Source organism: Hesperophylax consimilis, chromosome 11 (genome assembly GCF_061612785.1).
Source record: "Hesperophylax consimilis isolate HC1 chromosome 11, BYU_Hcon_1.0, whole genome shotgun sequence".
NCBI classification, from domain to species: Eukaryota; Metazoa; Arthropoda; class Insecta; order Trichoptera; family Limnephilidae; genus Hesperophylax; species Hesperophylax consimilis.
This window is the reverse complement of record NC_142846.1, coordinates 2,523,179-2,549,511: the sequence shown is the minus strand read 5'-3', so window position 1 is coordinate 2,549,511 and position 26,333 is coordinate 2,523,179. Positions and strand designations below refer to the sequence as shown.

The following is a 26,333-nucleotide window of genomic DNA, read 5'->3' as shown; positions in this document are numbered from 1 at the left end:
ATGAAACAATGTTTTCGTTACTCGGCAAACACTTGGAAAAGCCAAGATATAAGATTTCATTCATGTATGGGCAAATTATTTTATTATTTAAAAAAGTACAATTATTTCAACTGTTTTCTGAAGATTTTCAGCGCCGTTCGAGAAAGTGAGATTCCGAATGTAGCAACACATAAGTATAAGGAGGACAACCTAATAGCAGTAGGTTATCTCATACAGTATTATGTGTTTGTCTTTTAGTGTAAGGGAGTAAGCGCATATTGTTATCTCAATCACACCAGTGACGTAGAATTTAATATTCAACGCAAATACGAAAACGCCGCCAGCTATTGTTTATTTCGTTCATACGCACATATTCTTTGAATGTCTATCTTTGTCATACATGAACAATGTTTGAATTAAGAATTTACTGGAAACATAAGAATGTTTCTTACTGTCCACAATTTATCTTGAGTTTGTGAGACAATAATGAGTTTAGATGTATTGTAATGTCCTAAGTGAGTGAAAGGTTTTTTTTCTGTTGCTTAATAATGAGATTTTTTTTTTTGTACATGAATTACTTTTTCAAGCGGGAAGTAATCCAGATTCACATTGGCCAAGCAGGGGTTCAAATAGCAAATGCTTGCTGGGAATTGTATTGTTTGGAGCATGGCATCTCGCCCGATGGAAGGATTCACCACGAGCTGTGCTACGACGATGACTCCGCCGGAGCTTTCTTTAGCATCACCAATGCCGGAACCTGTGTTCCTCGACTGATCATGGTCGACCTAGAGCCAACACCCATAGGTAAACATTAAAATAAAACATTTTAGAAGAGATAGGACGGCTGATAAGATCGGCGAAAGGTATTAAAGGACTGAATGCAGTAGTTGCTAATAGAAATTAATGACTAGTATAGAAGCCTACAATGCAGTTGGTAAAAATCTCCAGTATAAACATTAACCTTGAAAGATTTGACTGCATGCATGATATATACGGTTTTCGCAAATATGATCAGTTTGTCACGCAGAATATTTTGGTAAGTATTAATTAGATCTTCATTATAACCTTCAGCATGCTGGCTATCATTTCCAAATTTCTTTGATTACTAAAGACAAACATGTTTTGAAGATTCAACCCACCCCCCTCATCGGCCTAAGTATTGCGTAGGAAAAAAGAGAATAGATAATTAATCAATGTGATGCAAATAATATGTTGTGGTAAGTAGATGTCCAAAAAAACTTTCTAATTCATTTTCCTACCCCCTTTCACCCTCCCCCCCAACTTAGGATCGAACCCATCCCCTTGTGAATGCTATAGCTACACCTTTTTTAATGTGAAACCTTTCAAGAGCGCCTCTGTCTGTACAGTATAAAGGCAAGGGAGTTATGTCGCCACCCGGGTGGCCAGCATTGAGTGGCAGGTTAAGGTAGGGGCTGTAAGAAGTGATTTATTAATACGGGTCTTGAAGAAGCCCGATTACCCAAGGAGAAAATCAGATGCCGATAGCTCATTCCACATTTGAGCCGTGATTGATTTGAGATATAGATAAAGATAAACAATGTAATATAAAAAAAGTGAATGTGAATTTGTATGTGTCTGAATTGTATTATGTAGTGGAGAGTAATACAAATACAGCAATGTTCTAAAAAAGTGAGCTTTGAAAACATTTCAGTATTTTTTATCATTGTGAATTTACTAGATGAAATAAGAAGAGGCACGTACAGACATCTATTCCACCCAGATTCGCTTATAACTGGAAAAGAAGATGCTTCAAGTAATTTTGCAAGAGGATGTTATTCAATTGGCGGGGAGATGATCGATTTGGTCATGGACCGAATAAGAAAACAAGCCGATGATTGCTCTGCTCTTCAAGGGTTCATCATTTTCAGGTTAGTTGAAATTAAACACAATAATTTAGTATCATAAACTCAAACTCTTGAAAAACAAAGAAAAAAGTTTCTAAGTATTAAAAGTTCTTCTAGGAGAATAATATTTTTTTATGTGGACCTACCAAAATGGTTTTTTTACTGTTGAAAAAATATCTGAGCCTTGGATTCGTTTTTATTTAGTTGTATAAAATTTGGAAGATAGTGGTAATAGGCACCCGAAGAGAATAACTGAATACTCCACTGCCCAACATGAATACTCAACCGAGCAATAAGCCAAAATATACTAGTTACTCCCAGTTTGAATACATCTTTTGGACAGAGAAATATTAAATTTTATGCTACGAAACTATACAATGCTCCACCAAATCAAAAAATAATAACATAAATGAATATATATTAAACAAAAGTGAAAACATTGCTGAGAGAACAAAGTGATAATCAACTTACAAACATTAGGAAGGCAATGTAAAGGCAACTTGAAACTAAATATAAACGTTTAAAAAACTACAGGCCGCATCAGAACAGGAAACCCTAGTTAGGATGACTGTGAAAAAAGTTTAATTTATACTTATCTTATACTTTATACCTGCATCATGTACAAACTTTGCAAATGAAACTAATTTTAAAAAAGGGAAGTAGAGACATTTTCAAATCTGCATTGAAAAGGTGAATAAAATGGGTATTTCTCAGGTATTTTTTATCTTTTAATCGTTTCCACCTTAAATAAACCACTCAGTTTCCACACTTTATTGCTTCCGCTGTACAAACGTAGATACCTAGGGGTTTGCAATTTTACCCTCAACTTGTGTAAATTAAAGTGACTTGTGTCAACACAATTTTATAATGTTTTGAAGTTTTCAGGAAAATGTATACATTTTTTTAAAAGTTAGTTTATGAGAACAGAAGTCCCAAAATTATTCTGATTGGGTCAGTTACTCACTTTTTTGTAGTTAAGTACCCACTATTGATTTTTCTTGTTAGTGTGGCAATTAGCAAAAATTATTTATTTAATTTTAAATTTCGAGCGCATGTCTGACATTTCTATATTGAGGTTATGATGTTTTTCTAATTGTCAACAGTTCGTGCCATTTTTACTCTCGGCTTGTGTTTGTGTTTATCATTGTTCTGTGTCATAGTATCTTAGGTCTAAAGCTTAAATAGCCATAATTATACAGTTTTACCTTATTTTCAACTATGGCCGCGGAGAAAGATCAGACTTCCGCGTTTTCAATGTACAAAACATCGGCTCCCAATTCCAACAAATCTGAAAAAGTCAAGGAAAAAAATAAAAATCGACGCCGGTTGGCAAAGGAAAAGAAAAAGCAGTTGATTCCTACATCAAATATAAAATTGGGACTGAATGCCGCTTTGTCAGATGCTTCAAATAATAAAATTTCTCAACTGCCAAAGAAGAAATCCAACAAACATAAAAAGATTTTTAGTGAAAAACCTGAAAAAGTTGTGAAAGAATTGCCCAAAGCCGTAAGCCCAACCAAATCTCCTGTCATAAACACGCCAAAATCAGATAAAATACCAGCCGCGTCTGCCGGGAAGATGAAGAAGAATAAAGCCAGCCCACAATCTAATAAGAGAAAATCATCCGATCAATCTACTCGCATCGGTGCTGAAGTTTCTAAAAAGAAATTTCTAGAGCGAGAACCCAGTCCCATCTCGGATGAGTCGGATGAGCAGTTAAATAACGTTACCTTACTTACCGACAGTTCTCAAGAAGGCAGAAACCTCTTTGAGTGGCTCATCTCGCCCTATGCTATCGAGTCCTTTTTCACAACCACCTGGGAAAAAAAACCACTCCATATAAAGCGTGGACAGGCCAACTATTACAAAAATCTTATATCAACTCCCGTCATTGACGAAATCCTGAGAACTGAAAATATCATCTTCACCAAAAATATTGACATCACTTCTTACGAGAATGATAAAAGGGAAACGCACAACCCGGTGGGGAGGGCCCTGCCGCACGTGGTGTGGGATTTCTACCTCAACGGCTGTAGCGTGCGCATGCTCAACCCCCAGACCTACATCCCCCGCCTGCACCTCCTCAACGCCACCCTCCAGGAGTACTTCAACTGCTTCGTGGGGGCCAACTCATACCTCACTCCTCCCGGCACGCAGGGGTTCGCTCCTCACTACGATGATATTGAAGCTTTCATTCTTCAAATTGAAGGCAAGAAACTGTGGAAGATCTACACTCCCCTGTCGAAGGAAGAAGTGCTACCCCGGGTTTCCTCGAAGAACTTTACCCAAGCCGAGATTGGCAAACCCGTCATGGAAGTCGTGCTGGAGGCCGGAGACTTGCTGTACTTCCCCCGAGGATTCATCCACCAGGGGGTCACAGTCAAAGACGAACACTCTCTGCATATCACCCTGAGCTGCTACCAGAAGCAGTCCTGGGGAGACTTGTTTGAGAAGCTGCTTCCTCAGACCCTGGAGGTGGCCATCAGGGAGGAACCGGCTTTCAGGCAGGGCCTGCCTTTAGACCTCGGAAATCATTTTGGATTGGTTCACTCCGACTCGAATACACCGAGGAGAATCGAAATCATGGACCACCTGAAGATTTTATTCAACAAACTCGCCACGCACCTCACTTCCGACGATGCCGTGGACCAAGTTGCCAAGAAGTTCATGCACGATGCCCTCCCTCCGGTGCTATCAGAACAAGAGAGACAACTTACCGTATATGGAGATGGAGATAAAATGACCAAAGGCGGAATAGTCAAGGATAGAGTAGAAATTCAGCTTGACACAAAGGTCAGACTTCTCAGAGCAAACATAATCAGGATGGTTTCTGAAGAAGGAATCATTCGAATCTATCACTATGTGGAAAACTCTAAAGAGTACCACGCCAATGAACTGCAATATCTAGAGATCGACAGTGAAATAGCTCCCGGAGTTGAAACCCTCATCACAGCCTACCCACAGTATGTGTCCGTGGAACAACTAGAGTGTCAGAATGATACGGACAAAATTCAAATTGCCAGCGATCTTTGGGAGAAAGGAATCTTAATGACTGAATACCCATTAGATTTCCTTGAAGACTAGACAAATTAACAATGTTCAAGTTAAAGGCATATCTCTCATCAGGCCGAAATTACGATTTTATTCAGTGTGGTTTTCATTGTGGCGGGTTATTCCATGCATTACATTTCCAATACATTTCATTCAATACATATTTAAACCGAAGAAAATAATGTCATTAAATGTCTATCTATCGTGTATTTGAAATAAGCAACAAGTTTTGCATTACTTAATAATGTGTTTTTTATGTAAAGTCGACCCAACAAATGGCTGTATTGTTGTTTCATGGATTACATTTCCACTATCAATATATAATATCATTAAATGTCTTATTATATATTGGAAATCATTGACAAATTTTGTATTACTTATGTGTTTTTTTCCATACCATTAGTTGATTCAGCAATAACTAAAGATTGTATTAGATGTTTAGTGGATTACATTTCCAATTCATAACATTTTTCAAACAAATAATAAAATTTAATTCATTGTCATAGTCATTCATTCAATGTCGTATCTAACTATTACATATTTGAAATAATTGACCGATTATACATCATTTCTCATGTTTTCTGTACCAGTAGTAACAATTTTTTATGTTGATGTAACACAACATCAGGTGGCCCTAACTTGGGATAATATGCTTTTGTATTGTATTCACTTAATTCGAAAGGTGTGATTTTTTGATTTATTGAATATAAATATTACTTGCGAACCTGTTATTATTTTAATGTTTTATAGGTATAGCTGTGACTACAATTTATTTTGATTTCGACCTTGAAAATAAATGGATGTTTAGTAAAATAATTATCAACCAAAATGAATAATAAGGTTTGTTTTATTTCTTCCATCAATCCCTCAAATAAATTTACGGTAATGTTTATGTTCTTATGCCTGTAAAGTGTTATATTTTACGGACTCAAATCCGATTCTGAGTTCAGCCGAATGGACTTGATTCGTTGGACTCATTCGTTTGGTTCCTCTCGGTCTTTGGCCGGACTAAACGAATCTGGTGGAATCAAACTCACTGTGTCGTTCCGCTGCTGGAAAGAAACTGATTGAGTTCGTTCGGATGGATTCACCGGACCTGGTGGATCGTCACGGAGTTGGGGAACCATAGAAGTTTCAAAAGTGAACGAACATATAAGACTTACTACATGGAAACTGAATCAATATAGGTTGAGGGATGTCTGACAAAGGGGAGGAGACTGCCATCCCCGATTGGCACGGAATGACGATGGCGTGAGCTTTCTGGAAGGTATTTGCCAATATGCATGCATTGTTGGCATGCCAACAAAAAGCAATGCTACTTGCTATATTTTGACTAAAGATAATGCACTTTCTTTTAGAAAAATGTTTTCGCTAACCAACATGTCGGGTTCTGGCGTCAATTTCAGATCCAACCACAATTCGTTCTTAGTTCCATTATATTTTGCCACTTCAGACTGATTCCGACAGCCAGAAAGACACACTTCTATTTGCAATTAACTTTGAGTCAGGAGTGGAGATGGTGGATTTGGTTTCCATTTTATCGCATTTCCAAATAATAAAATCTGTATTTGGTGAGATAACAAAGTACAAGCATGAATAGCAGAATACGGTCATGAACAGTTATATTATAGATACACTTACCCAGAGATGTGCAAAATGGGTACCCAAAACCATTTCAAATGGAAATGGGTCAAAACTTTTCCATTTGATAATGCAAAATGGGTTTTAGAAAAGCATTTCAAATGCAAAATACCTATTTTCAAAATGCATTGAAAATGCAAAATGGTTTCTCAGGTCAAACAATTAAAATAATTATAGAATTTTTAAACAATTTTGTCATTTAATAATGGACATCAGTGTAGAACAAACATATTACTTGATGGTAAATCCAAAAACACCACGACTACAGATTATGAAACCACAAAAACTTTGCGCGGGACTAATATTACCAACGTAAAAACATAGGTACTGCTATCTAACATTTAATATTACAGCGTCATGGCCCCATATTCAGTATTTTTTGTAATGGTATCACTCAATTGCCAGGGCTCCTACCAGGGAGTAACTTGACAAATGGAAATTATCTCTCATAGCGAGGTTAAGGACCGACTGATATTTGGGGCTTATGAAAAAAAGTTGAGTGGAGATAGTAGGAAGAATGTTGCAAAAAAGCATTTAAAATGGAAAATGCATTGAGAAAAGCATTTAAAATGCAAAATGGTTTTTAGAAAAGCATTTAAAATGCAAAATGGAAAATACCCATTTTGCATTTCCATTTGAAATGGATTTATTTGAAATAAAGCACATCTCTGCACTTACCATAACACGCATAGAACGGGTTGTTTCACAGAATTTGAACAATTCATCATACTTCAAAGATGATTATTTTAGTTTGGTTAACCCTTGAGACGTTGTTGATTTGCACGGATCGAACCTTCTACAAGCTTCCATTTTTTCAAAGACAATAACAAGCACTATTTCGTTCTCTTTCTGACTTAAAAGAAATAATTAATTTTTAGATGAGAGGAAGAGAGATATATGCATTTTAATAATGTGCGGTCGTTCTGGGACAAATATGGTCTTAGGAGAGTATAATGCGCGCACGGCATTTGGGACGGTTTGGGTCTTAGAAGGTCCCAAGGGTTAAACAACTGGCCAGTAATGATATAATAACAGAAATTGAATAGAACCTTCACAGAACTTGAAAATCAATATTGAAATTTAATGAATTGATCAAATTCTATGAAACAACCCGTCTTTAGTTAGGTAGCTTAATTGTTCTATCGAATACCAAAAGATGTCACTAATGGAATATTGCAGATGTTCAGAACCGTGTAATCTGTAAGCAAACCTTAGGCAATATACAGAAATAGTCATATTCAATACTGCCGCAAATAAGTACAAGATAGGTCAATTTCTGGTAACAGAGAATTGTAACATTTATAAATTTTTCGATATATTTTTTTAATAAAACTTAAAAATATAGGATAAACGGTGAAGTGTAGGTGGATTCATTTATTGACTATAAACCACAGTAAGCAGTTTATACGTTTCCGTATTAACGGTGACCGGGTATCTCATCAAAATGACAGTTCAACACACCTACGAAAAATGATATCAAGTCATGAAAAACTTGGTTAGGTACATCACTTTTAGTTGGCTCTATATCACTTTTTAAAGATCTGCTTAGCTGTCATTTTGATGAAATATCATGGAACCCCGTATTAACATTTAGGAAATATAACGGAGGAATGATTTTGGAATGAGTGCGGCCGAATCCTAAACTGAACGCCTGGGAATGTCTATCGCTTAAGGTGTTTTTTTTAATAAATACGAAATAGCTTGATTGGATAAAAAATGATTATATATTATTATAGCTATTTGATATGTTTAGGGCCTTTGGCGGGGGTACAGGATCAGGTTTCACAACACTTCTGCTGGACCGCCTGAGCCGGGATTACGGGAAGATTAGCAAGCTGGACTTCTCAGTGTACCCCTCGCCCCGCCTGTCCCCCGTGATCGTGGAGCCCTACAACTCGATACTCACGGCGCACGGCTCCATCGAGTACGAGGACATCTGCTTCATCATGGACAACGAGGCGTGTTACCGCATCTGCGACAAGTCTCTGGACGTTCCCCGGCCCACGTATACCAATCTCAACAGGCTGGTGGCGCAGGTTTTTTAATTATTTTATACTAAACATATATTTACCTACCCAAAGTATATCATTGTGGTGTATACTCAGTCACTAGCTTGTGATCTGTAAACTAACACTAACAGTTCACTAACAGTGAAAATCATGCAATAAGTATTGCATTTCTAAATTTGTGTCTCTTGTCTTCAGGTTATATCGTGCATAACAGCATCGCTCCGTTTCGAGGGCGCCCTGAACGTCGACCTTTCCGAGTTCCAGACAAATCTGGTCCCCTTCCAGCGAATCCACTTTCCCCTGGTCACGTATGCGCCCTTTGTATCCGCCTACAAGGCCTACCACGAGAAGGTGAACACGCGCCAGCTGGTGACCTCGTGCTTCGAGCCCGACAACCAGATGGTCAATTGCAACCCCAAGAAGGGCAAGTACATGGCGTGCTGCATGTTCTTCAGGGGGGACGTCAGTCCTTCGGATGTTAATGCAGCCATAACGAGAATAAAATCTCTACACGATGTGCTGTTTGTCGACTGGTCACCAACAGGTTTTAAGGTAGGCACCTAGTTAACCCTTCATATTATTCATATAATTCAATTTTACTATGTAAATAAAATCCTCAGCATGGAAGTTCCCAGTGAGGTTATCATTATCTCTACTTGTGACAAAAAATGTAGATAATTAAACAAGCATTATTATCTATGGTTTCTATGATGAATGTGAGAAAGTCATTGTATTTGAAAGAGAGGTTATGTAAACAGTGTGTTATATTAGATTTTAGAGTTGTATCTTAGGGTGTGTATAAACAGGACAAAATTTACGAAAGCCGAATCACGAATTATGGGAAAGGAACGAAGCAACCGCAAACAGCGTTTCACGCCATTTGCGGTTGCTGCTTTCCCTTTCATTTCATAATTCATAGTTCGGCTTGTGCAAATTTGGTTCTGTTTATACCATCTTTACAAGTTTCCCAGATTTAGTGTTGCCATAGTCCCAGAGCTGGCTTCGAGCAAATGTGACCGTTGTGCAGTACTGATGTGACTAAAAGAGTGTGTTTCAGATCGGCATAAACTACCAGCCAGCCACCACGGTGCCGGGGGGTGACCTGGCCGCTACACAGCGCTCGGTGGTGATGCTGTCCAATAGTACGGCCATCCGCGTGGCGTGGGCACGCATCCGTCGCAAGTTCGACCTCATGTACGCCAAGCGGGCATTTGTGCACCACTTTGTGGGTGAGGGCATGGAGGAGGGTGAGTTCAACGATGCGCGCGAAGACATCGCCACCCTGGAGATGGACTACAAGGAGGTTGAAGTTTAAAATAAATGACAACCAGACAATCAAATGTCAAAGATGTTAATGCTTTAATTGCCAACTGGCCAATTACAGGTCAGGATGATAAGGATATATTGTTTAACAGTATTTGAAAAATTCATCAAACTTCAAAGTTATTATTCAAGTTTTGTTACTATCCAAACGCTGAAACAACCGGTCCATACATAACTTAATTTCAAAATTGATGAATTGTTCAAATTCTATGAAATAACCGGTCCTAAATGTTGTGGTTGAAATTTGAAAGAACTACAAATTAAATACAAACTACTGACAAATTAAATGCCAGGGAAGTTGAAATTTGAAAAACAAATGGCAAAATAAATGTGGTGGAAGTCAAATTTCATAAAATTGGAAACATAAATGTCACGGAGAAAGACATTTGGAAAACTGGCCTATTTAATTTACTATTGAAGTAGGTACATATTATATATGTTATTGCAAATGGCAAAAAAAATTTATTTCCTTTCCAAGTTTGTACATAATAATAATTAAACATTACAATCAATCTGACAACTTATGTAGCATGTTTTAACACGCAGAGGGCAGTGCACTCCTTCATTCTTTCAGTAATTATTTTTGGTAATTTTAATCTCTTCAAGAAAAAATCAGCACAATAGGGAATTCTCGTGCATTTTGTAAATACTTTATTTCAATAAAGATAATTATTTTATTATGTGCCTCTTTTTTTTCTTTTTTTTTAAAAGCATTTTCAATTTTTTGTAGTTGTTTTAAAAATTGCGTGCTATTTCGGCTCTGAAAACGGTCATGCGCCATTTTGACCGCTACGTCACACCTTTGCCGCTGCCGCCGCCATCGGTTTGCAGGATCTACTCGGGCCGGTCAACAGTGACGTCACTGTTTGCCCTTGAACGCTTGATCAATCACCGGGCGTTTTTAGCTGCATTGAAATATTTCGTTCGCGCCTGTTTTTAAAGTCATTATAACATTAATAAATGATTTTTGAAAATTATAAAAACTATGTATTCTTGTGTCTGAAGTGTTTCTACATGTGAATAATTAATAATAAGTGATTTTTTGGTGTGAAGAGAATTCCCTATTCTGAGATAAACCACAGCAAGCTGATAAAGAAACAATGGGAAGGAGGTCGAATTTTAAAACACTAACTGAAAAATAAAATTCTAAACAATCAATTCAAGAAAAACATCAACTTCATATTATCTTTATTTATTAAACTTACAAACAGTTAACAAAGAACATTATTGTACTTATTTTGTAACGATTCATAGTATAAAATATATATATTATGTTAATTTATAACAGCATTAAAAGAGTGTATTTTATAAAATGTACTTGGTTGTTTCCAAAAATAAATAACCACATTTTGTCATCAATAATGTAATAAATTTACAAAAAATAAATCTCATTAGATTAATTTGCAAAGGTCTCTCCATAGGTGCTCCAAATATTTTTAACGTTACTGAAACGCATCTTCAGTTCGGTTTTATCCCAAACAATTTTTTCTAGAACACCGTATGCCTCTTCCCAGCAAATATTTGGACGATGAAGTGCCGAAGCGGGCGCGTGTTGATTATGGCCTATCATCCATGTCACTTTTATTGTATCAAATTTGGGATCACAATTGTATTCGTCGTCAACAATTACCACGGGGATGCCAACACTCAAAAACTCTTTACAAAGCTCAAGGAGTAGTCCACTGTGTGTTCTATAAAGGACACCATTTCCAAAAATAATAGCTGCCACCACAGCGTGTACAAAATGCAGAAGGGTATTTTCTGTATCGTCCACAAATATGACTCCTATTGCTTCCCTTATTTCCAGACACATTGTTTTGTCTGGATTCACAGTACAAGTATTTTTGAGCTGTTCACAAACCAGTGCGGCGAATTTGATATATTTAATGGATTTTTCTACCAGTTTGGGAGCATCTTCCGAATTTATTTTCCCATCTTTAGTTTGCAAGCTAAAATTAAAAAAAACATTACATCAATTATTTACTCATATGTGTACATAGGTTTATCATGGGTTGCGATTCGATTTTTTGAAGGAAAATTCTTTGACCGATTTGTTATTATGTCCCCATTTATAGATTGTTAAGTATATATCAACAGTTAAAGGTTTGATGTTGACTAAAATAAACAAAGATGAATAAAATAAACAATAAACAATGACAATTCTAGCGGTGAAAGAACTAACAAATAAACTTTACCTATTTAATCTATTTATTGTTGCAGAACTTAATCATTATATTAGATTTTAATTAAATTTAAAAAAAACTATTTAATCTAGTTTTGTTTTCATCACTTCTCATGATTTTATATAACTTTTTAAAGGTATGTTGTACGGTTATTTCGAGTTATTTGGTCACCAGTATTTTTAGGGCAATAGCAGCCAAAAAGCAACAAGTGAATGGTCGAAATCAAATGATTGTCACAGACCTCCCATAAATGTCTCAAATTTTCTTGATTCTTGCTAGTTCTCACTCATTCAAATTCAATCCAAATCCAATCAAATCATGTCAAATTTCTTGGCTTGGAATAGAGCACACAATACTAAGTTTATACAGAAAAACTGTAAACTTTTTACCGGTGCACATTGGCGTGTAACATTCAGAATCGGGCAAAATTACACACTCCTCACGCTCTATTATAGCAAAGGCAATCTAATCGCACGATTTAAAGGCAAAGCACAAGATGTGCTCTACTCGCACTATTTAAATAAAGCATATACGAATTTTCAAACCAAAAACAAATGATTACTTCGCAGTGCATCGTTTTAAGAATAAACAATTATAAATAATTTGGTGTGACACCACTAGCCGTCATCCAATCATCCAATTCATCCAATCGGACATTCTACGTTCCAAACTAGTGATTGCACTAACCTTGACCAATGGGACATGCTACGTTCCAAACTAGTGATTGCACTAACCTTGACCAATGGGACATTCTACGTACCAAACTACTGATTGCACTAACCTTGACCAATGGGACATTCTACGTTCCAAACTAGTGATTGCACTAACCTTGACCAATGGGACATGCTACGTTCCAAACTAGTGATTGCACTAACCTTGACCAATGGGACATGCTACGTTCCAAACTAGTGATTGCACTAACCTTGACCAATGGGACATTCTACGTTCCATACTAGTAATTGCACTAACCTTGACCAATGGGACATTCTACGTTCCAAACTAGTGATTGCACTAACCTTGACCAATGGGACATGCTACGTTCCAAACTAGTGATTGCACTAACCTTGACCAATGGGACATTCTACGTTCCAAACTAGTGATTGCACTAACCTTGACCAATGGGACATTCTACGTTCCATACTAGTAATTGCACTAACCTTGACCAATGGGACATTCTACGTTCCAAACTAGTGATTGCACTAACCTTGACCAATGGGACATGCTACGTTCCAAACTAGTGATTGCACTAACCTTGACCAATGGGACATTCTACGTTCCAAACTAGTGATTGCACTAACCTTGACCAATGGGACATTCTACGTTCCAAACTACTGATTGCACTAACCTTGACCAATGGGACATTCTACGTTCCAATCTACTGATTGCACTAACCTTGACCAATGGGACATTCTACGTTCCAAACTACTGATTGCACTAACCTTGACCAATGGGACATTCTACGTTCCAAACTACTGATTGCACTAACCTTGACCAATGGGACATTCTACGTTCCAAACTACTGATTGCACTAACCTTGACCAATGGGACATTCTACGTTCCAAACTACTGATTGCACTAACCTTGACCAATGGGACATTCTACGTTCCAAACTACTGATTGCACTAACCTTGACCAATGGGACATTCTACGTTCCAAACTACTGATTGCACTAACCTTAACCAATGGGACATTCTACGTTCCAAACTACTGATTGCACTAACCTTGACCAATGGGACATTCTACGTTCCAAACTACTGATTGCACTAACCTTGACCAATGGGACATTCTACGTTCCAAACTACTGATTGCACTAACCTTGACCAATGGGACATTCTACGTTCCAAACTAGTGATTGCACTAACCTTGACCAATGGGACATTCTACGTTCCAAACTAGTGATTGCACTAACCTTGACCAATGGGACATGCTACGTTCCAAACTAGTGATTGCACTAACCTTGACCAATGGGACATTCTACGTTCCAAACTACTGATTGCACTAACCTTGACCAATGGGACATTCTACGTTCCAAACTAGTGATTGCACTAACCTTGACCAATGGGACATGCTACGTTCCAAACTAGTGATTGCACTAACCTTGACCAATGGGACATTCTACGTTCCAAACTAGTGATTGCACTAACCTTGACCAATGGGACATTCTACGTTCCATACTAGTAATTGCACTAACCTTGACCAATGGGACATTCTACGTTCCAAACTAGTGATTGCACTAACCTTGACCAATGGGACATTAAACGTTCCAAACTAGTGATTGCACTAACCTTGACCAATGGGACATTCTACGTTCCAAACTAGTGATTGCACTAACCTTGACCAATGGGACATTCTACGTTCCAAACTAGTGATTGCACTAACCTTGACCAATGGGACATTCTACGTTCCAAAGTAGTGATTGCACTAACCTTGACCAATGGGACATTCTACGTTCCAAAGTAGTGATTGCACTAACCTTGACCAATGGGACATTCTACGTTCCAAACTAGTGATTGCACTAACCTTGACCAATGGGACATTCTACGTTCCAAACTAGTGATTGCACTAACCTTGACCAATGGGACATTCTACGTTCCAAACTAGTGATTGCACTAACCTTGACCAATGGGACATTAAACGTTCCAAACTAGTGATTGCACTAACCTTGACCAATGGGACATTCTACGTTCCAAACTAGTGATTGCACTAACCTTGACCAATGGGACATTCTACGTTCCAAACTAGTGATTGCACTAACCTTGACCAATGGGACATTCTACGTTCCAAACTAGTGATTGCACTAACCTTGACCAATGGGACATTAAACGTTCCAAACTAGTGATTGCACTAACCTTGACCAATGGGACATTCTTTGTTCCAAACATTTAGCAATTGCCAGAAGGCAAGAGACCTTCTTTTCCTTCGTTGTTTTGGCCCATGCTGCTTGAAGTTTGCTTATCCTTTCTACCTCATAACTTATCTGCGGCTCTTTATACTGGAATCTGAAGGAACAATTTTACAAACAATTAAAAGTTATAAATTTGACTCACCGAATTGTTTCTTGATTTTGAAAAAATAGGATCCTTTTAAATTTGTTCCAAAACATGACACACAAAAATGGTTACAAATATCATTCACCTATACCTATGTATACTAGCGCAGACCTGTGAAAAATCACAGAATATATATGTTTTTAAATTTAAATTAAATTATTTTTTTTATTGCCACCGCCGATACTTGATACGCGACTAACTGCTTGGAAGGCTACTATCCTAGCCATTACACCATCAACTATTGTGAGAACGGCGGCATAAATTCATTATAATATGTACTGAAAATAATAAGAATTACATTCTATGTTTTAGAATGTTATGTAGGTACATCGCAACCGAAATTTTATTGCTTAATAATGTGATCTGCTCATTGCATTATTGAAAAAATATCTTTGATTTTAAATATTTTTACTCATATAAATGCGTGGTGTGCTAAAAATATTACCTGGTCCCTGTGTCAGGTCAGGTAAAGGGTAAAGGCGTAAAGGATGCTAGCAACTAGCAATTTTGAAGCTTATGCTGACCTTTATAAGTGCATTGAAAGGTACACCAAAAATAATATTTAATAGCTGACGTTTACCCGGCGTGTGTTACTCGGGGTTATAAATGTTTTAGAGTTTCTAAAGTTTTGAGGTTTTGAATTTTAGTGTACCTTACAACTGGGGGTGGTTTAGGGTGGAAATAATAATATTGTCAAGAATTGAAAACCTTAATTTTTCAAATATTTGTTTCACTTGCCTTGTCTGCCTTGGGCATCCCCTACACTTCAGTCATTCAATCATTCACTTCCACGTCATACATTCTCCTTACTCCCCTTTCTTCATTCACCATATATCGTCGCCTACTGCTTCAATCATTCACTTCCACGTCATACATTCTCCTTACTACCCTTTCTTCATTCATCATATATCGTCCCCTACTGCTTCAATCATTCACTTCCACGTCATACATTCTCCTTACTCCCCTTTCTCATTCATCATATATCGTCCCCTACTGCTTTAATCATTCACTTCCACGTCATACATTCTCCTTACTACCCTTTCTTCATTCATCATATATCGTCCCCTACTGCTTCAATCATTCACTTCCACGTCATACATTCTCCTTACTCCCCTTTCTCATTCATCATATATCGTCCCCTACTACTTCAATCATTCACTTCCACGTCATACATTCTCCTTACTACCCTTTCTTCATTCATCATATATCGTCCCCTACTGCTTCAATCATTCACTTCCACGTCATACATTCTCCTTACTCCCCTTTCTCATTCATCATATATCGTCCCCTACTGCTTCAATCATTCACTTCCACGTCATACATTCTCCTTACTCCCCTTTCTCATTCATCATATATCATCCCCTACTACTTCAATCATTCACTTCCACGTCATACATTCTCCTTACTACCCTTTCTTCATTCATCATATATCGTCCCCTACTGCTTCAATCATTCACTTCCACGTCATACATTCTCCTTATCCCCCTTTCAAAACACGCACTGAATAAAGATGTTTTTAAGTAAGTCTTAATAAATACACACTAGATAAAGACACCCTACATTAACAAGTTTTGATTATAACAATCAAGTTTTTAAAGTTAAACACTGTTGATATATTAAATTATTAGATCCTTTGCAAATAAAATTAAAGTTATTGACACAACGCACGGCAAGTAAATAGACGGACGAAACGGCAGCGGATGTACGCGGGATGGTAGATTTACCAACAACGCAAAATAATAATGTCCCACACGGCGGACCAATTTTACATTTTTACTTGAATACTGGGTTCACGTCAGCTAGAATATAATAAAATTTGTATATTCAGAATCAACGCTGAATATATTCTCTTAAAGCCATAATATTTTTCACTGGAGTTCCTTATTATATAAATGTCACTGATAATTCAAACATCCGTCGCTTAGCCGAGGTTAGTTTGATTGGTGACAGTGGCAATTAATAACATACCTTGAATTATTGTCATATTTAAAAGTTTCACCAAAATCTGGAGCAAGGTTGGAATCAAATCCTGCAAAACAGAACAATTTTTAAATAATTTCAAATGAAATATGTTTACCTAATTATAATTTTTGAGAAGCTGGATGCAATAGTAACTTAAATGCGCACAAGCTGTTGTTGCTCCCATCGCTTTTTGGTATCTCCAATCCCATATTTATCTGCTGTGTAAATATTACTTTTATAGTTTTTACACAGACGGAGCTACACGCAAAACTTTGATCACCAGTTACAAGTTACATTTCAAAACTTTGAACACTAGTTACAAGTTACATTTCAAAACTTTGATCACCAGTTACAAGTTACATTTCAAAACTTTGAACACTAGTTACAAGTTACATTTCAAAACTTTAAACACTAGTTACAAGTTATATTTCAAAATTTTAAACACTAGTTACAAGTTATATTTCAAAACACATCTGCCCTGATGATGGACACTGCAATGCTGTCCGAAACGTTGGCTAAAGAAGGAGTTAGTGCAATACGTCATAACACCCCAAAAACAAATAGCAAAAATACTTTTGGCCATGAAAATCTTAAATCATATTATATTTCAAAACTTTGAACGCTAGAAGTTACATTTTAAAACTTTGAACACTAGTTACAAGTTACATTTCAAAAATACTTTAGATGTGTTCTCAAAACTCAAAACTACAATTTTCACCATAAGTTTTTATTGCATCCAGCTCTTCAACTGAAATATTATGTTTAATATGTCTCTGCCTCAGAGGAATTGAAAACTTAACTTATGCTAACTTGCGAACATCACTTGAATTTTGTGTTTCAATGGCATTAAAATTGTTGTAAGTGGTAGAGACAGAATAGATAACAGTTAAAAAAAGAGCTATAATATATAAGATTTATAAACAGATGATGACATGTGGATGTATGTTTGTATGTACGTATAATGCTCACCTTCCTGTCCACCTAGAAAACTGCAGTTCAAGTTTTGATTATCCTTCAGGGTAACATCAGGATTCAGTAGCCCGAATGCATTTATCCAAACGTTACTCACATTGGCAGCCAACGCTAGCTCGTTGCAAACTGTTATATTATTTCCCCATATGGAGAGGGCAAACGAAGCAGTATTGCTGATCAAAGACACAGCTTCCTTTGTGGTCCTGAACGACTGAACAGTTACTACTGGCGTTGGGATGCCACTGGACTTGTCCCAAAAGTAGGGTGGAACGTTGTCTAGTAAAACAACGGGTTTGAACAGAGTTTTGGTCCCAATGGTGCTGAAGTCACTATGCATTGGAAGATGTTTGATGCCGTGCTTGGTCGCCTTCTCCAGGACTTTCTCAACATTGCTCATCATCTTCTTGGTAGAATCATCCAGGTTATACGCCTCCGGCAATTCCCATGTGAATTGTTTTACCTTTTTGGAAAGTTTTGTGACAAAACTTTCATAAACACTCTCCTGGATTAGTATTTGCTTCAAAGACCATGGTAACTATAAGAAAAAAACTTGTTTAGTATATGTAAATAAGATAGGTATAATATTATAGAACACGTAAAATAAGATTTCATTACGAGATGTTGCACAAGAGTTTCAACTACTGTTCGGAGCACCAGGACCATAGACATATGAATATTAGTAGACCTGCCCTAAGTGATTAAAAGCGTATTATCCCCACTCCCCATACCGGTTCCATTGGAGCCGGCTGGGCTCGCGTATGGCCTCAAGTGAAATTTGAAAACGTGACGTCATCATTCTTGTGCGAACTATGGTCGAGGCATCATCGGTTCATTTTACGAAATAACACGGCAAAATGTTGACTTGTGATATGAAAACTTGTAAAAATAGATGTGAAAAAGAGAATAAACCCAATTGTCGTATTACATTCCATAAGTAAGCATTATTTTACTTTATTTTAAGCTTATTCACACCGTATTATATGGATCAGTTTTAGAAACATATACTATCACATCACAATGTAGCGATTCTCAAGTGTGCTCATCGTTGTTTACTGGGGTAAGTAAATTATGAAACATTTGTAAAAGTGTCTTAACTAAATACTCTGAAACTAACTACGACTCTGCAAACAGAAGAAATTTACTTTGCCGAATTTGGACTTCGCAAATTAGTTCATAACGTGGCGAGTAATTTACGCTCCCGTGTAAAAATGTCTATTCATTCAAAAGCAGATTTTACTTTTAAGAACTAAATGGTGATATTATAATGCGAGATGCCTATTTACTGTCAGATTGATTTATTGACGAATCACAGTCAGCTTAACCTCCTTCGTTCTTCAACAGTTGATTTTACCCCTCGCCATTATCTTCTCGTCTATTAATTCCTATGTCTGTGACCAGGACCTAATAAAGCATTTAAAAGTATCCAGATAACTAACCAATCCTTTTTGATCCCAGGCAGCTCCGGTCACAATCTCTACAGCTGAATCTAAATCTGAGGATTCGTAAACTGCCATTGTGGTCCCCCAGCTTAAACTGGTACCTGGAAATAAGTAAATATATGTATTGATATTTATCTTTCAAACGATTCATACATTTTATATAATCCGCTTAATGACAATTCTGGTTCATCGCTCCTAAAATATACAATGCATTGAACACCAATATAAAGTCAATCAATTCTATATTCTTTTTTACTATCCGTGTTTAACATTGACTATTTGAAAGGGAACGAGCCTTCATTAAAGAATACATAGTTAAAGTTCCTACTGTTTAAAAAAAAAGTTTTAACTCTGTCATTTATTTAGTTTTATCTTTATTTCTATTTCTATTATGGTTTCTACAATAATATGCAATTTTTAAGTTTTTGTTCTACCACAACAATTTCTTTTTCCATTATGTTTTATTATTCTTACATAAATCATGTACAACTACCATAATACGGGCATGAGCCATAATTTTTAAAAATTTATAAAAAAAAATTAAAAAATCATAGAAAAGCCACTATTAATATTTGTTGGCACCATAGAGTTATGAGTGGCCGTGGTCATGTCTCTTTAAGTGATTTGTGAATAAATGAATCTGACAGTCTGCAGGCAGCTCTATTGCAGTACTAGTATTTTAGTCTTCGACAAGAGTGCTAGACGCGATTGGAGGGGACCCACCCTTTCCCAACGGATGTATAAGGAAACTGATTGTTTAACCTCCTTATCCGCACACGTCAGGACTCTAATTTTTTTTTGTAAAAAGAAGCTACATTTATTTTAAAACGATTCTAAACCCTCCAATGTCCCTGCATGCATGATTGTTAGTACGAAATAATGTATGCATACTTACATTAATAGTAACACAAAATAAGAACACATCAAATATGTGTTTGCCTGGTGGTTTGGCATCTAAAATTAAATAATAAAGAAGGAAAACAATATTTACAAGTGGAAGTATGATTGAAACATAAAAATGTACAAGCCGCGTATCGAGGGCAGTTTACCCCACTAGACGCCAGTCAACATATGAATGATGACTCGGTTTATTCAAGATATGTGTAAAACCCGATAGTGCCAATTAGGTTGTCACGTGGTTTGTCGTCAGTCGTCGAAATGATATGCAGATTTTGCTTTGGGGCAAGTTATACTAAAGTCAATAAAATGTTTTTCCCTTACTTTCATTGAAAAGTACATCTGGAAGGTCTTCCACAGGAGCTTCTACAGTAGGGATAATAGAAAACAGCTCCTTGGTTACTCTGAAATTAAAATTTCATTACAATAAAACAAATAAATTCAACTCCTTGCTCACTAACTTGAAGGGTAAGTCCCGTAAGCCCAAATAAAGATCAGAGTCAACCCTAAACCGAAAATTAACTGTGAAAAGCTTGTTTTGAAAAAAAAATCATTACAAAAGTCTATGGTTTCAATACAATGATTCTCCTTTTCATTATACTTGTCTATGGGCAATGATTCTTCTCCTGACAATGGCGACAATTTACAACTTTAATTACAGGCAACACTAAAGCAGTTATAAGACCTTTAACTCGGTTGAATGTTCAATCCAGTGTACGTTAATTTTTATTTCATTCCGAATTCACACGGCACATACAGAATGATAAAGAAATGAAATGATTTGCGACCGTTTGAACTTAAAAATTTCTAAAAAGAAGCATAGAAAAGTGGTGGGTGTGACCATGGATTAAGGAGAACTGTGTTGGGATTTTCAAATGCACTATTGAGAGAATTAGCGGAAAAAGATCCTGAATCATACTTTAATTATCTTCGAATGGATAAAAGTAAATTTAAAGAACTGCTACTACTTGTTGCTCCATCAATAAAGAAAGAAGATACTGTAAAGTTGTTGAATTCAACTTAATGCAAAGGCTCTTTAAAAAAACAACACTTGATTTCAACATTAATATCTAATGGAGACATTTAAGTCAGGAGTTAAAGTAAATATTGAATAAATATTGAGTTAAAGTAAATATTAAATATAGTTATAGTAAATGTTATTTTAATAATTTCCTAACCTTCAAACTTAACTTTGTTTACAAAAAAATGGAACTTTTGACCCCGACATAATATGGTTGTTTCTTGCAGTAAGTAATTTACTTGAACCAAGTGCTATGTATAATTTTTTGCATAATAAGCGTGAAGCGGAATTTAACAAGTTTATCGAAGATACTTTGATGAGAGAGAGTAAGAACGAGTGTTCATTCCGTGTTCAGACGTTTCATTTTTTTTTCATTCCGAGCGCGAGTGTAACAATCGCCAAAATCCAACATCGACGGAGAATTCTTTCGGCACTTTTCTTTCATTTTGTGTTCAGACGTTTCACTTCGAGTAAAAGAGGCAAAATGAAAGATAGAAATTAATTAAAAGTGAACCGTTTGACTGCTGCTTAAACGAATGAGGAACGAGCAGGTGCATACGTATAAGTTTTGGGCTCAATAACAATTGAAACAAAAAAGTTAGATTATAGTATTTTTCATGACAATGAATAATTTTCTTTTAGCTAACCACCGACATCTTTTTTTAATACGGCCTGTATTAATAACAAACCCTTCATAATATTACGGTAAGAATTTCAAGGTATATGAGTACATATGGTTACAAAATATATTTATGTTGGCAATCTCACCAATGAAGAAACTGGTTCTTGTGCTTGGTGAGAGAGTTACACTAATTATAAGAAAAATAGATACATTCAACAATGTACCATAACTCACCCAGCTTCGTGACAAAGTTCTATGAACAGAATTCCCAGGGCAGCCACATCTTTATCCACGAGAAAAGTTACACTTCTTCCGGAAGCAAAGCACTGGGCGATTTGAGCGAGAACCAGAATTGATGCCACATTCGTGAAGTGGAACATAAAGTGAACTGAAAATACATTTCAATGAATTCCAGAAGATTTTGATGGCTTTTCCACTGAAAAGTACATATTTATGATTTATAAAAATAATTAATTGATTTTGTTGTTCCTTTTTGGCAAAAAATTACCAAAACATTTTAAGGCGATGCATTACGTCGTGTAATATTTTAAATTGAACAGCTATCAATAACAACCCTTACGTAGATGGCGATAAGGTTTAAATTCCCGCTTAACACCATCCGCCTGTTTTGATTTATGCAAGAAAAAAACATGGCCAAAAAGTGCCTTTTATTTTATTTTGTGGATGTTCAGGCATTTTTTTTCGATAATTTTATAAATAACTTAATTTGCCACATTATACAATAAAATCATAACCGAAATGGGTTCATAAGTAGGAGATTTTGAACTTTAAAGGAGTTTTCATAGACCTTATACATTATTTTTTTCTGGGCTTATAAAAAGACTAATCTCAAAAATACTCGATTGTTTTAAAGGCCTAGATATATTCTACTCGCAGTATTTAATCAAATTATCTGAAACATTTCTAGGCGACCAAATTTTCAAACCAAAAACACATGATTTTGCATTACTACGTTTGGCATCGCCTTAACAAGAGCATTAAATTGCAACCTCAACACATCAATCAATTATATCTGCAATGAGGTTGATTAATGAGTGTGATATAGTATGCATATAATATGTAAATATGTAGATGATTATTATATATGTACAAATAGATTAATGTCCACAAACTCATATGTATTAATTTAGAAACCTAGGAAACAAGAAAGCCGTACAAGGTGTCCGGGGGTAAAGTGCACAAACTTCGGGAGGTGATTCACAAGTAAAAAAGATAATTAACTTATTTTTTTTAATTCCATTTTTTTTTTCATACAAACATATTTTTCCATGTAAGAATATTTATTTTAAAATACTTTTTTTGCCTGAAAACTACCTTAAAATGTTGGAATTTCAAAAAAAGTTATTTGTCTTTTTTACTTGTATAATCATGCAGAATCATCTCCCGAAGTTTGTGCACTTTAATCCCGGACACCCTGTACTCTATACTCAGAATATAACTGTATATTAAAGTGACTGAATGAATAATGTACGGATAAAAAGATATGCATACATTTTGGCATTTTGTTTTCTCCGCACACCAATTTGGTCATGTTGGAATAATATCGGAAGTAGTTTGCAATCTGCGTCACACAGGCTTTTGTATCTCTTGGCAATATGCCTCTGACCACATATTCCAATTGACCGATGAGTTCGGACGATTCCTCGAGTTTGGTGGCGATTTTCAAAAGAATATCTGATCTTTCCCCTTTGAGTTTGTTCATCCATTCCAGACTGTTTGACTTGCGTCGGTGGAGAGGGTAGCGAAATAATAATATCTCATTGTCCTGGCTGTCCTTAATTACTTGCTTTGGGTCCTCACAGCGGTGAACTCCAGAATGCCAGGCACCGAATTTTTTTGAAAATCTATCAAAAAATGCCTGCAAAATAAAATTATTTTTTCATATTCATAAAATGTACTTATGGTTAGTACATTTTACCACCTTAAGTCTCGCTTATTTGATATAATTATTATATAAGAGTCTCAACTGCTCCAAACCGTCTAGAGCCGGTGAGACTATAGCATCCCCAATTGGGGTACGTTGTGAGGCTGAATCTTGTGGGGAGGGAAAGGAGATGGGAAATAGGAAGGTGGGGGAATACCTGGCTATTCAGATCTGGTCACCAAGCATGGCTAAAGCCATTTCAAGCAACGTGTCAATTTTGAATGGTGGTCTTACCCCAGGGCAATACTGAGAGTATTTTCCACTCTGGAACGTGCCGCAAGTATATTATATATTTTTTTAAATGAATAAGTTGTGAAATAACACAAATTTTGTGTGAATTTAGAACCAGATCCTCTTTAATTTCTCAGGAATTTATGTTTGAAACGTGTTTTTATCACCGGTGAAAAGATTATTTGAAAAAAGACAATTTAATTTTCAATGATTTTAAAATAATGCAGCAATGTGATGTGTAGACGGTATTAATTATTGTAGCCATATTCATCAGTGACGGCTCGTGACTTTTGGGTGTACATGAGTGCTAATATTACGAAAAAATGGCATTATTGATGTTATTGTACTCGAAAACGTCTTCTTTTTTTTCCTAAAAATCTTCATACAAACAAAAGAATTTACAAAAAAAATTAAAAATCCTTTTGCACTAAACAACATCGATAATGTCGAATTTTTCAAACTAAGCACCCTATCACACTCAAAGGTCACGAGCCGCCACTGATGTTCACCTCATGGCGTAAGGTACATTCCTATAAGGGTGTTAATTAACAAGAACGTTTTGTACCTTTATTATCACATTACAGATTTAAGATCAAAAACCTTGGAAACGTATTGCAGTTTTTGTTTTTGTTTTACTGAGTTCAGGCAACGGAAGGTTCCCCAAAAATTTCATTTACTTGACAAAAATAATTCTTCTTTTGTCGAATTTTTTTTAAGATGGTTAAACATCGTTTCACATTATTTTATAAAAAAATTAAATATTTCAATAGTTTCGACAACTGTGTGACATCTTCAGGGCATTTTCAAAAATAATATTACAAATAAAAGTACATAATAATGAATACTAGTCTTCTATAATACTTCTTGGTATCCGGTACTCGAAGGTTACACCAAAACTAGACGCCAAAAATCACATACTGAAATACCAGCTCTAATGCGATACGCGAGCCGAACTACTGAACTGAACCTCAACTTATGGGAAAGGAAGCGAAACGCCGCTTGCAGTTGCTTCGTTCCTTTCCCGTAATTCGTGACTCGGTTCGTTTTTAGGTTCGCAAATGTATAAGTACCATAAGAGGATTGAAGCTTGCAACATGGTAGCACTTCTACATAGATAAACACTTCACCACAATCTACACATTTGCCCTGATTGGGTGCTTTATTTATGGCCCTGATGATGGACTCTATCTCTTTTAGAAATGTTGGCTAAAAAAGGAGGAAGCTCAACACGAACCAATAACTAAAGACAAACTACAGAATAAAGGATTTTTTACTGGGTACCTACCTAATTAAAGATGTGTAGGTACCTACTGAAAAGATTAAAAAAAATAACCTAATTAAAAACAAAATTTACTGGGTACCTACCTAATTAAATATACGTAAGTACCTACTAAATACTGATAAGCCGATTCCGATTCAATTAAATAGCACAAGATTTTTAAAAATAACCTTTAGTGAAAACTATTTACCTCGACCAAAGAATGCTTCATTTTCAGTGGACTGTCGAAACTTAGAGCACTGAAAGAACCGACTATCGTTGACATTGTAAAACTTAAAGTAATTTTCTCTGCAAAGAGATACTTCCTTCTCCACACAGTTTATTGTTTGACTAAATTAATGATAAGTGGTCTTCTAATGGATAAAAACAACAGACTGATAACCCTGATAACGGAACTGTCCATAAATATACCACTCTGTGGAACTGTCCGATAAAATGTAAACGAAAGAGTTTTTTGTATGGTAAAGCTTGTAGGAAAACTGAACAGGTTCAAAAATATTGTTTGACAGGTGTATATATATATATATATATAATGCATCAAATGTGTCATATCTGATTTAAATCCTTTTGCCTTTTGAGAATAATTCATTAAAACAGAAGGTGCGATATTAAAAGCAGAGGTAAAAATAAATAACAAAACAAATGGTTATCTTAACAATTTTACAGTATGAGAGATCTTTTTACATCTTCAGCAGGATTAATTATTTTCCTCGAGGCCTCCCGTGTGGAGCTAATATAAAAAAAATATATCAAATTCTCAGTATGACAAAATAAAATATCTAAGACATGGAGAACGAACGGCTTGAGTTAGATTATGATGTCAGGATCGGTAAGGTTAGGTTAAGAAAACTTAAACTCAAAAAT

General features: G+C 36.1%; 3 protein-coding genes across 3 annotated transcripts; 2 read left to right on the top strand and 1 right to left on the bottom strand.

Moving 5' to 3' along the window:
* Positions 1-548: 548 nt before the first annotated feature.
* Positions 549-10,369, top strand: LOC149419650 (tubulin alpha-1B chain-like). Its single transcript, XM_089637512.1, has 5 exons — positions 549-783; positions 1,679-1,868; positions 8,290-8,572; positions 8,741-9,097; positions 9,603-10,369. Exons 1-5 carry the CDS (start codon positions 549-551, stop codon positions 9,858-9,860), a joined length of 1,323 nt encoding a protein of 440 aa, XP_089493638.1. The 3' UTR covers positions 9,861-10,369.
* NO66 (Bifunctional lysine-specific demethylase and histidyl-hydroxylase NO66) lies at positions 2,923-5,734 on the top strand. The gene has a single exon (XM_089636968.1). It carries the CDS (start codon positions 3,063-3,065, stop codon positions 4,926-4,928), a length of 1,866 nt encoding a protein of 621 aa, XP_089493094.1. The 5' UTR covers positions 2,923-3,062; the 3' UTR covers positions 4,929-5,734.
* A 670-nt stretch (positions 10,370-11,039) lies between the features above and the next one.
* On the bottom strand, positions 11,040-25,892 carry LOC149419649 (aldehyde dehydrogenase family 16 member A1-like). The gene is made up of 9 exons (XM_089637217.1): positions 25,660-25,892; positions 23,527-23,893; positions 22,249-22,402; positions 20,696-20,775; positions 19,472-19,575; positions 18,033-18,570; positions 17,070-17,130; positions 14,901-15,050; positions 11,040-11,817 (listed from the first exon to the last, which is right to left on the bottom strand). Exons 1-9 carry the CDS (start codon positions 25,732-25,734, stop codon positions 11,265-11,267), a joined length of 2,082 nt encoding a protein of 693 aa, XP_089493343.1. The 5' UTR covers positions 25,735-25,892; the 3' UTR covers positions 11,040-11,264.
* Positions 25,893-26,333: the final 441 nt, after the last annotated feature.

Coding starts and splice junctions, on each gene's coding strand:
- LOC149419649 (XM_089637217.1), bottom strand. CDS start 25,734: ATGTCAACGATAGTCGGTTCTTTCAGTGCTCTAAGTTTCGACAGTCCA. Junction 18,571..19,471: donor CCTGGGATCAAAAAGGATTG/GTTAGTTATCTG, acceptor TTTTTCTTATAG/TTACCATGGTCTTTGAAGCA. Junction 15,051..17,069: donor AAATATGACAATAATTCAAG/GTATGTTATTAA, acceptor TTGTTCCTTCAG/ATTCCAGTATAAAGAGCCGC.
- NO66 (XM_089636968.1), top strand. CDS start 3,063: ATGGCCGCGGAGAAAGATCAGACTTCCGCGTTTTCAATGTACAAAACA.
- LOC149419650 (XM_089637512.1), top strand. CDS start 549: ATGAATTACTTTTTCAAGCGGGAAGTAATCCAGATTCACATTGGCCAA. Junction 1,869..8,289: donor CAAGGGTTCATCATTTTCAG/GTTAGTTGAAAT, acceptor TGATATGTTTAG/GGCCTTTGGCGGGGGTACAG. Junction 9,098..9,602: donor GGTCACCAACAGGTTTTAAG/GTAGGCACCTAG, acceptor AGTGTGTTTCAG/ATCGGCATAAACTACCAGCC.